The 10,935-nt window shown below is 44.8% G+C and overlaps 3 protein-coding genes across 3 annotated transcripts; 2 read left to right on the top strand and 1 right to left on the bottom strand.

The window, feature by feature from the left end:
- The first annotated feature begins 3,197 nt into the window (after window positions 1-3,197).
- Window positions 3,198-4,217, top strand: LOC104094175 (uncharacterized). The gene has a single exon (XM_009600051.2). It carries the CDS (start codon window positions 3,198-3,200, stop codon window positions 4,215-4,217), a length of 1,020 nt encoding a protein of 339 aa, XP_009598346.2.
- A 1,781-nt stretch (window positions 4,218-5,998) lies between these two features.
- LOC138907652 (uncharacterized) lies at window positions 5,999-6,583 on the top strand. Its single transcript, XM_070198258.1, has one exon. It carries the CDS (start codon window positions 5,999-6,001, stop codon window positions 6,581-6,583), a length of 585 nt encoding a protein of 194 aa, XP_070054359.1.
- Window positions 6,584-9,351: 2,768 nt separating this feature from the next.
- Window positions 9,352-10,657, bottom strand: LOC138907651 (uncharacterized). Its single transcript, XM_070198257.1, has 2 exons — window positions 10,445-10,657; window positions 9,352-9,948 (listed from the first exon to the last, which is right to left on the bottom strand). The coding sequence occupies exons 1-2, from the start codon at window positions 10,655-10,657 to the stop codon at window positions 9,352-9,354; spliced, it is 810 nt and encodes a 269-aa protein (XP_070054358.1).
- Window positions 10,658-10,935: the final 278 nt, after the last annotated feature.

Genomic DNA, 10,935 nt, shown 5'->3' with positions numbered 1-10,935 from the left:
ATGAACCAATGCCCAATTGGAATATTCCTAGTTTTGGTATGTTGTATCATGATGGTCCATCCGGGAGTCATCACCAACAGGATATGTCTATCATGGGATGTCAACACATTACGAGCAACTTAAAGGTCCTGTCCTTATTCAATTGCCCGAAGACGACATATTTAATCGGAATCTGGCAGATGCACAGAGTCAGGAAGAGAATAGTGATTATGACAACAATGTCGATGAGTCTGGAGATGACACACCCTTCCCTGATGAGGGTAATGATGAGGAGGAAGAGAGTATTGAACCTGATTTGACGAGGGAGCATGCTCCACCCCCCGTTAGACCAAGAGTGTATGAGTCCCACGTGCCATTTCATTCAAGGGAGATTTCCTACCTTAATCATTTGGCAAGTATGCCGGATGTGGATGCCCTCACAAGGGATATTGACGAAATTCGGACAGCAATGTGGGATGAATCTAAAGCAACGGTGCTGTCAAAGGGCATGCTTTTTCCTGATAAAGCGCGCCTAACCAGGGCGGTGCTAATGTACAACGCCAAAGAGTGTCGTGACATCATGGTACGCGAGTCATATCTAGATGCATACAAGGTAGTTTGCCATAGATGGTTTACGGGTTGTAATTGGATGTTGCATTGCGAGGAAGAAGAAAATAAATATGTGGGTTGTGGGTAAATACATTGGCACCCACAATTGTGAAATGGACACATTCAGTGTGAATCATTTTAACTTAAATATTGACTTGGTTTCTCTTGTCTTGATTCCACACATTGAAGCGTCCATAAGGTACAAGATCAAAGAGTGTATAAAATCTGTCCACCAGGAATATGGGTGCACCATTACCAAAAGAAAGGCATTTGTCGGGCGTAAACGTGCGTTTGAAATTGTTTATGGTAACTAGGATAAGTCATTTGCATCTCTACCCAGGTACATGGCCGCATTGCAACATTTTAACCTCGGGACTGTTGTTGAATGGAAGCTTGAGCGGAGTCGGGGAATACCAGAACATATATTCAAATATGTGTCCGGGCATTTAAACCAGCAATTGATGGTTTTCTACATTGTCGGCCTGTAATATCCATAGACGGCACTCATGTATATGGAAAGTATGATATTAAGCTTGTATACAGTCGAAATCAGGTAAGCCCGATTTTATAGGTTCGAGAAGTCACCCCGAGCCCAAGTTCAAATGAATCGAGACAGTTCGGTAGATTGGGCTCAAGACTAATGAAGGAATGCAGACCTCGAGAACCAAAGCACACAATACCGGAGGCCGAGTACGACCCACCTCAAAATAATGCCGTTATGGCTTGTACCAAAATGGGCGGGAATCCTACAATGACACAAAAATCAAGGCGTAAATTTCGGAACGAATTTGTATGAATTCGTACAAATCCGTTAGACAGCTGTACAAATTAGATTCCTTTCTAGAAATGGAAATGTACCTTATTTAGGACCCCTCCCTTATTATATAAAGGGGAGCCTATTCATTTGTAAAGATCATCAATCATTGGCAAAGAATATACACTCTTACTTTTGCGCTCATCTCTCACCAAAATTGTTCTTTAGCTTTATTATATTCTCTTTGCTTTATTTTACTGTTCATCGGAGTCTATCTCGAGGTTATCTTGGCTCGAGGTCGAGGCTTGCTTATACACTGGTTTGATTTAATCTGCTTACTTAACTCACACGCTTATCTTCTTGTTTGTCAATAAGTATTGGACTAAATCGCATATCTTTAAGACCTCTTTATAAGTTTAATTGTTACTCATATTTTAGGGTAAACAGTTTGGCGCCCACCGTGGGGCTAAAGATAATAGTGATTATTTCAGTGCTGATTTTGATAACACACGTTATTTTCACACTTGTTCTTGTCAAAGATTCTTTGTTTTCAGGCTAAAACATGTCGAACTCGCAAAACACACCCGTACATGGCAATGATGGTCTCGTGTTTCATGGGGAAAATGATAATGCAATTGCTTCAGGGGCCGGTGTACCACCGCTTAACCCTGGGGTAGTGCCAGTTCCAGAGCCAGTCGATGTTGGTTCACGCGTTGCTCTAAATGCGGACTTAGGTGCAGACGTCGGAGGAAGTGTATGCGGAGAGGTCCGACCTGGTGGCCAAGGAACACAGGGTCAAGGAGATGGGGGAGTTAGCCTCCAAGTAATCTTCGAAATGTTACAGGCACAACAGATTGCTATCGCTCATATGCAAAGTCAATAAAAGATTCCGAGCGTGGTTGAACCGGAAACTACTCGCCGTACTGAGCCGGTGCCGGAAAGGTTGAACGATAATAGATATGGGGCTGACCCTACAATCATGAAAATGCTCGAAGAGCTCACAAAAAGGATCGAGTCAGGAGAAAAAAGGATCAATGATAATGACAAAAAGGTGGAGACATACAACTCACGAGTCGATCAAATACCAGGGGCACCTCCGATTTTAAAGGGTTTGGATTTCAAAAAGTTTGTGCAAAAGCCTTTTCCCCTGAGCACGGCCCCGAAGCCTATTCCAAAGAAGTTTTGCATGCCGGACATACCTAAATACAACGGGACCACCGATCCCAATGAGCATATCACTACATACACATGCGGTATAAAGGGAAACGACTTAGAGGACGATGAGATTGAGTTCGTTCTGTTGAAAAAAATTGGGGAAACTTTGTCTAAGGGGGCAATGATTTGGTACCACAACCTGCCCCCGAACTCTATCGATTCATTCGCCATTTTGGCGGATTCATTTGTGAAGGCACACGCTGGTGCTATAAAAGTTGCAACGAGGAAATCAGACGTCTTCAAAATTAAACCAAGGGACAACGAAATGTTGAGGGAGTTCGTGTCCCAATTTCAGATGAAACGAATGGAGTTACCACCGGTATCCGATGATTGGGTCATTCAAGGTTTCACCCAGGGGTTAAACGAGCGGAGCTCGATAGCATCACAGCAGTTAAAACAAAACTTAATTGAGTACCCCGCCGTGACTTGGGCGGATGTGCACAATCGATATCAGTCAAAGATTAGGGTCGAGGATGACTAGTTGGGAGCCCCCTCGGGTTCAATTTATCCGAGAAGATTGGCAATGAAAGACTCGAGGGATACCGACAGGGAATCGAGGTCGAACAAGGAACGGTATCAGCCATACGCCGAATAATGAAGAATGAACAGTTCGAGGCGCAATACATCTCGGAATGATCAAATGGTGGATCGAGGGCAGAATCCTCGGGGACTCATGAGTAAGACTGGATTTGATAGGCATACAGGACCAGCAGAGGCACCTCGATTATCAGAGTACAATTTCAGCATCGATGCCTCGGGTATCATTTCAGCCATTGGAAAGATTAAGGACACCATGTGGCCCAGGCCCATACAAACTGACCCTTCTCAAAGGAATCCTAACTTAATGTGTAAATATCATGGTACACATGGACATAAGACCGAGGACTGCAGGCAGTTAAGAGAAGAGGTAGCTCGATTATTCAACGAGGGTCATCTTCAAGAGTTTCTCAGCGACAGAGCCAAAAACCACTTCAGGGAAAGAGACGCCAGTAGAAAGAATGAGCAAAAAGAGCCTCAACATGTTATCCACATGATCATTGGCGGAGTTGACATCCCACAGGGACCTATTTTCAAACGCACCAAAGTGTCAATTACAAGGGAGAAACGGACTCGAGACTACATGCCCGAAGGCACCCTTACATTCAACGACGAAGATACAGAAGGCCTCTCTCAGCCACTCAACGACGCCCTGGTAATTTCTATTATGTTAAATAAAATTCAAGTTAAACGCGTTCTTGTGGATCCAGGTAGCTCGGCGAACATAATCAGGTCGAGGGTCGTAGAGCAGCTCGGACTGCTAGATCAAATTGTACCTGCATCTAGAGTCTTGAATGACTTCAACATGGCCAGTGAAATGACGAATGGAGAGATAATCCTACCAGTGAACGTATCCAGGACCATACAGGACACAAAATTTCATGTCATCGAAGGTGACATGAGGTACAATGCATTGCTTGGAAGATCGTGGATCCATAACATGAGGGCAGTGTCATCGACCCTTAACCAAATGATGAATTTTTCGATAAAAGATGGTGTGAAGACGGTATACGGAGAGCAACACACAGCAAAGGAGATGTTTGTAGTTCATGATTTGACACCAGTACCAGCACCCTCGACCTCGGAGAAATCGAACATCAAAGACAAGCAGATGGCTAAATAGCAATCACAGTCCACAACCTCGATCGAATCCGAAGAACAGGTAGCCGAGGACGAAGAAGAGGATTTCCTTACCCCTCGAGCTTTCGTCGCTCCCGAGGAATAAGATGCAACGAAGTCCACGGTTGAGGAACTAGAACAGGTGATATTGATCGAGCATCTACCAGAACGGAAGGTATACCTGGAACGAGATTAACCCCCGAGCTAAGGAAAAAACTCATTCAATTAATTATCAATAACATAGATTGTTTTGCTTGGTCCCACTTAGATATGACAGGGATCCCACCGGAGATAACCACCCATTGGCTGAGTCTCGACCCCAGGTTCAAACCGGTGAAGCAAAAGAGAAGGCCCCAGTCCGAGGTGAAGCATGCATTCGTAAAGGACGAGGTAACTAAACTTCTCAAAATAGGGTCCATTAGGGAAGTAAAATATCCCGAGTGGTTAGCCAATGTGGTCGTAGTCCCTAAAAAAGGAAACAAACTTAGAATGTGTGTAGATTACAAAGATTTGAACAAGGCATGCCTTAAAGACTCTTTTCCACTGCCCAACATCGATCGTATGATCGACGCCACGGCCGGCCACGAGATACTTACTTTTCTCGATGCCTACTCCGGGTACAATAAAATTCAAATGAACCCGGAGGACCAGGAAAAGACTTCATTTATCACTAAGTATGGAACATATTGTTACAATGTAATGCCCTTCGGGCTAAAAAACGCAGGAGCTACATACCAACGCCTAGTTAATAAGATGTTCGAACAACAGATAGGCAAATCTATGGAAGTTTACATTGATGACATGCTAGTTAAGTCCCTGTGCACAGAGGACTATCTGACTCATTTGCAGGCAACGTTCGAGATTTTGAGAAAATACAACAAGAAACTCAACCCCGAGAAATGCGCTTTCGGAGTTGGCTCGGGCAAGTTCCTGGGTTTCATGGTGTCAAATAGGGGGATCGAGATCAACCCCGACAAAATTAAAGCCATCGAAGAGATCACCGTCGTGGGCAGTGTAAAAGCTGTACAACGACTAACCGGACGGATAGCCGCTTTAGGCCGATTTATCTCGAGGTCATCGGATCGGAGTCACAAGTTCTTCTCCCTACTCAAAAAGAAGAATGATTTCGCATGGACTCCGAAATGTCAGCAAGAATTGGATGAGTTAAAGCGGTACCTATCGAGCCCACCTCTGCTTCACACTCCGAAGGCGGACGAAAAACTTTACTTGTAATTGGCTGTATCCGAGGTAGTGGTAAGTGGCGTGCTGGTTCGAGAAGAACAAGGTACATAATTTCCTGTTTATTATGTAAGTTGAACCTTAGGAGATGCTGAAACCAGGTATCCACATTTAGAGAAGTTAGCACTTGCATTAATAAGTGCATCTAGAAAGTTGAAGCCATATTTCCAATGTCATCCCATATCTGTGTTAACCACGTACCCACTTCGAAATGTTTTGCATAGGCCCGAGCTATTGGGCCGATTGGCCAAGTAGGCCATCGAACTTAGGGGGTACGATATAGAATATCAACCCCGAACTGCTATCAAGTCTCAAATTTTGGTAAACTTCGTGGTAGATTTTACACCTACCCTCGTACCCGAAGTAGAAAAGGAACTTCTACTAAAGACGGGTACATCATCGGGGGTATGGACCCTCTTCACAGACGGTGCCTCAAATGTGAAAGGGTCCGGGCTCGGTATTGTTTTAAAACCACCTACGGGAAGTGTCATTAGATAATCTATCAAAACTTCTAGATTAACTAACAATAAGGCCGAGTACGAGGCCATGATTGCAGGTCTCGAATTAGCCAAAAGCCTGGGAGCAGAGGTCATCGAGGCCAAATATGACTCTCTGCTGGTGATAAACCAAGTAAACAAAAGCTTCGAAGTTCGAGAAGATAGAATGCAAAGATATTTGGACAAGTTACAAGTAACATTGCACCGCTTCAAGGAGTGGACGTTGGACCATAAACCTCGGGAGCAAAATAGTAAGGCCGACACACTTGCGAATTTAGGGTCATCGGTCGAGGAAGACGATATTGTCCCGGGGACTGTCGTCCAGTTTTCGAGATCCGTAGTCGAGGAAGGTCATGCTGAGATAAACTCTACAAGTTTGACGTGGGATTGGAGGAATAAATACGTCGAGTATTTGAAGCACGGAAAGCTGCCTTCAGACCCTAAAGAGTCGAGAGCCCTACGAGCCAAAGCTGGTCGATTCACACTAGATGAAAATGGAACGTTGTACAGGAGGACCTTCGATGGATCATTGGCAGTATGCTTAGGACCGGGGGACACCGATTATGTTTTACGAGAAATCCACGAAGGCACTTGTGGGAACCACTCCGGCGCCGACTCTTTGATTCATAAATAAGTAGAGCTGGGTATTACTAGGATAGCATGTAGAGAGATACTAAGGAGTTCGTTCGAAAGTGCGACAAATGCCAAAGGTTTGCACCGATGATTCATCAGCCCGGTGAACAACTCCATTCAGTCCTATCCCCTTGGCCATTCATGAAATGGGTGATGGACATCGTCGGCCCCCTGCCAACAGCACCAGGTAAAGCTAAATTCTTTTTGTTTATGACTGACTACTTTTCCAAATGGGTGGAAGCACAGGCCTTCGAGAAAGTAAGAGAAAAAGAAGTCATAGACTTCATATGGGATCACATCGTGTGTCGGTTCGGTATACCCGCTGAAATTGTATGCGACAACGGGAAGCAATTCATCGGCAGCAAGGTAACAAAGTTCCTTGAAGATCACAAAATAAAGAGGATCTTATCAATGCCATATCACCCAAGCGCAAATGGCCAGGCCGAGTCCACAAACAAATTTATTATTCAGAACTTGAAGAAAAGGTTGAGTGACGCTAAGGGGAAATGGAGAGAGGTTTTGCCCGAGGTACTATGGGCATATCGAACGACATCAAAGTCCAGCACGGGAGCGACTCCGTTCTCTTTGGTGTATGGTTCCGAATCATTAATTCCAATCGAGGTCGGAGAACCTAGCGTCAGGTTTCAACATGCAATCGAAGAATCAAATCACGAGGCTATGAACACTAGCCTCGAACTATTGGATGAAAAGTGAGAAGCTGCACTTGTCCGAAATGCCGCACAAAAACAAAGGATCGAGAGGTATTACAACAGAAGGGCCAACCTTCATCACTTCGGAGTCGGAGACTTAGTTCTAAGAAAAATCACCCTCAATACTTGAGACCCGAATGAAGGGAAACTAGGCCCAAACTGGGAAGGGCCATATCGAGTCATCAGAGTCATCGGAAAAGGATCTTACAAACTCAGCACGATGGAAGGCGAACAATTGCCAAACAATTGGAATGTTTCACTGCTCAAACGATACTATTACTAAGGTATGATTTCCTCCTTTTTTCCGTTCGTATTCGAGACTAACTCATTTCAGGTGATCGATCAAAGACATCGAGGCACCCATCAACGCGAAGACCTTAGGTTTTAAAGCATGCGTTGCACTCTTTTTTCCTTAGATCGGGTTTTATCCCAAATGAGTTTTTCCGGCAAGATTTTTAACGAGGCAACAACTATGTGCTACCTAAGGGGAATTCAATAGTATCCAAAGCTTCTTTTCAGTACACCTCGAATACTGGGGGGGAATCACCCTCGGGGACTAGCATTTCGAGGAAAATACTTCACGCCTAAGAGGGTCTCGATAGGAAAACTTTGTAATGGGCCAAACGGTCAAAGGAACCGTGTCTATATAGAATAACCGAGCCCCGACGGCGAAACATGTACGCACGCATGAGTTATGTAAAGAAGCATCCTTTCTATGTTAAATACTTTGTGTCTTGAAGAAATTTGCTACTATACGAGCTCCATACTTATGATTCTATATGAGAAAAGGCTCAAGAGCCAAAAACAAGCTCCATACTCGGGGACTGTCATCGACAGTCAACACATTCGAGCCATATAAACGTGAATTCATAAGACCTCAAAGAGGCATCCCTCGACGTATAGGCCAAGGCCATCACACTCGGGGATTGACATTCCGAACAAGTTCGAAATGTTATCGGGAAACAAGTCCAATAGACATGCCCGAAAGCTATGACCATATTAAAGACTATGGTCATATGACAAGGCTACAGCCGAAATAATGCGGCTCGGAGATGTCTGACTTCCGCCATAAACTAAAGGCCTTCAAATACTTTGAGAAACCGGTTAAATAAGGCTACCCTCGGCAAAGCAAAGGGGCTTCGATAAAGTGAGCCTCCAAATAATTCAAAGGCTTCGATAACATCAGCCTTCGAGATGATAACACCAACAAGCTAAGAAAATCTGGGTTCCGATCGTCGAACCTCGAAAAACCCAACAGGTATAAAATATATATACGCTAAGGCATAAGAAATTTTCACCAAGTCTTTTAGCCGAAAAGGGAAAAATCATAGCCACTTTTAGAGGCCAAACTGGCCCGACTTAAAGAGCCCATAGGCCAACCTAAAAGAGCCTAAGGGCCGATATAAAAGAGCCTAAGGGCCAATATACTAAGGGTTAGAGACTTTTGTTCTCACCTAAGAGTTCGAGACTTTTGTTCTCACCTAAGGGTTCGATTACCCCGAGCTCAAACAAATATTTTTATTGCTTGAAGACCTGTCACCATTCGACACTAAGGATACATACCTCGAAGGTTCGAACCTGGTCGCGACAACTTAAAAGAAACCATTTAAGGAGGGATCTCGAATACACCATTCGAAGAACGAAATTATTACAAAAATTATAAAGCAAGAAAGATTGAGAAAGCATTCAAGGAAACTTCTTTTATATACATTCAAAAGGTGGCACGTACGAGAGTTCAACAAAAAAGAAAATACAAAGAGGAAGTTCCTATCTACACCGAGGGAGTATTCCCACCTTCGGGGGCAGCTTCTCCTCCTGGAACTGCTTCTTCCTCGGGGGCAGCCTCTCCATCGGGAGTGGTCTCTTCTTCGGAACCTTCTTCATTTTCGGACCCACCTTGGCCGCCTTTGACATCATCATCATCATCCAAGGAGATAAGGAATCTGGCATCGGCTTCATCCGCCTTAGCTTGGGCTATCTCCTCAGTGAGATCAAAGCCCCTAGCGTGAATCTCCTCTAGAGTCTCCCTCCGAGATCGGCACCTGGCATAGTCGTTGCTTCACTTTTCCTGATCAACAGCTTCTCTCAGCTCCATTTGAGCAGCTTCGGTGTCCCTCAAATATACGACAACAGTTTTATCAGCCGTAATCTGAGTCTTCTTGGCCTCGACCCTTGCTTCAGCAACTTCAGCTTCGTCTTTAGCAAGTTTAGCTTCGAGCTCGGCAATCTTTTTGGCCTGGGCCGAACTTCTCTCTCTTACACTTCTTAGCTGAGCCTCTGCTGCTGCTAGTTTGGTTTGTGCAGCTTCCTTCCCCGCAGCAAGAAGGTCCATCTTTTCTTTCCATTGGTTGCACTCGGCATTAACCCGACCAACCTCACCTCGAAGCTGCTCCAACATCTCCACCTTCTGCTGCAGCTGAGACATCGAAGTATTAGCTTTCATAGTTGGGAGGGGAAGCCCATATTCTTTCAAAACGTTAGTTACCTGCTTCTCCAGCTCGTCCTCATATTCTTGAGCCCTGGTCAACTCTTCCCGAAGGTCTTTAATCTCCTCCTCCTTTTGATCACAAAGGAGCCTCAAGGCCTTCCATTCACCCAAGGATCTATTTAGCTCGGCCTCACATTGTCTCAGCTCGGCCTTAAACTTGGTAAAATCCTACAAATAAAAGGAATGATCAGTCAAAGCAAGGAAGGAAATTTCAACGTTAAGGAAATTGCAACTTTAAAAATTAAGGCTTACCTTAGAGAAGAGACGTTGGGCCCCTTCGAAGGTCGAGGATGTATCATCAAGATCGGCATCATCAACCCTAGTGAAACAATCCTAGAAAGGATCGTCCTCACTAGGGGCTCCGCTTAACTCAGGCGCCTTTAGGGCCCGAGCGTCTCTAATGGTGTCCTCAGAGTAAGCCGGGAACGACGGGGAGTGACCTATTGTCATGGCATCAGAGAGATCCCCCGAGGTGCTCTGCTCGATCATAAGAGCTTTGGAACTTACCCCCTTTCGGCGTACTTGCAGAAGGTTGAGGAACAACCACGACGTCAGGCGACTCGGGGTCTTCTTCCTTATTTTCCTTCGAGGTTCCTTCATCATGATTAAGGACCTCGGTTTTGGTAGGTTTGGCAGTCTTGGTTGATTTTTTGGTTTGAGTCACCAGAGTCGAATCCTCGACCTCGTCATTTTCGTCATCCATGAACTGGTGGACTGAGTCTATGTCCACATTGATGATGACGTTCTTCCTGCGCCTCCGAGCAGGGCCCGCTTTGTTTTGAGGATCTTCGAGCTTCGAAGACCTTTTCCTCTTATTATCTTTCTTCGGTTTCGAGATCAGAGATTCAATCTTCTCCTCAGGAGGGGCCGGCCTCATTTAGGAGAAATCTCCAATGCCTGCATAAATAAAAGCTAAGTGTTAGAAAAGAAGCATCCCCGATAAAGGAGAAAGTATCGGAGATCTTACCATGGTGTTTGGTTTCCCACTTGCCCTTCGACAAGTCACGCCACTTGCGTTTGTTATATGACGAGGTGGCGACTAGCTTACGAACCCAATCCTCGAGATCGAGGATCGCATGGGGCATCCAAGGGACCGCTGCAAATAAAGGAAAGAATATTATGAAAAGTGTAGCAAAATTACAGAAAAATTATTGA

Source organism: Nicotiana tomentosiformis, chromosome 3, assembly GCF_000390325.3.
Source record: "Nicotiana tomentosiformis chromosome 3, ASM39032v3, whole genome shotgun sequence".
NCBI classification, from domain to species: Eukaryota; Viridiplantae; Streptophyta; class Magnoliopsida; order Solanales; family Solanaceae; genus Nicotiana; species Nicotiana tomentosiformis.
Note: the sequence above shows the minus strand (reverse complement) of the source record. Positions and strands in the feature narration are given on the sequence as shown.

Coding starts and splice junctions, on each gene's coding strand:
- LOC104094175 (XM_009600051.2), top strand. CDS start 3,198: ATGGTGGATCGAGGGCAGAATCCTCGGGGACTCATGAGTAAGACTGGA.
- LOC138907651 (XM_070198257.1), bottom strand. CDS start 10,657: ATGAGGCCGGCCCCTCCTGAGGAGAAGATTGAATCTCTGATCTCGAAA. Junction 9,949..10,444: donor AGGTCGAGGATTCGACTCTG/GTGACTCAAACC, acceptor TTTTATTTGTAG/GATTTTACCAAGTTTAAGGC.
- LOC138907652 (XM_070198258.1), top strand. CDS start 5,999: ATGATTGCAGGTCTCGAATTAGCCAAAAGCCTGGGAGCAGAGGTCATC.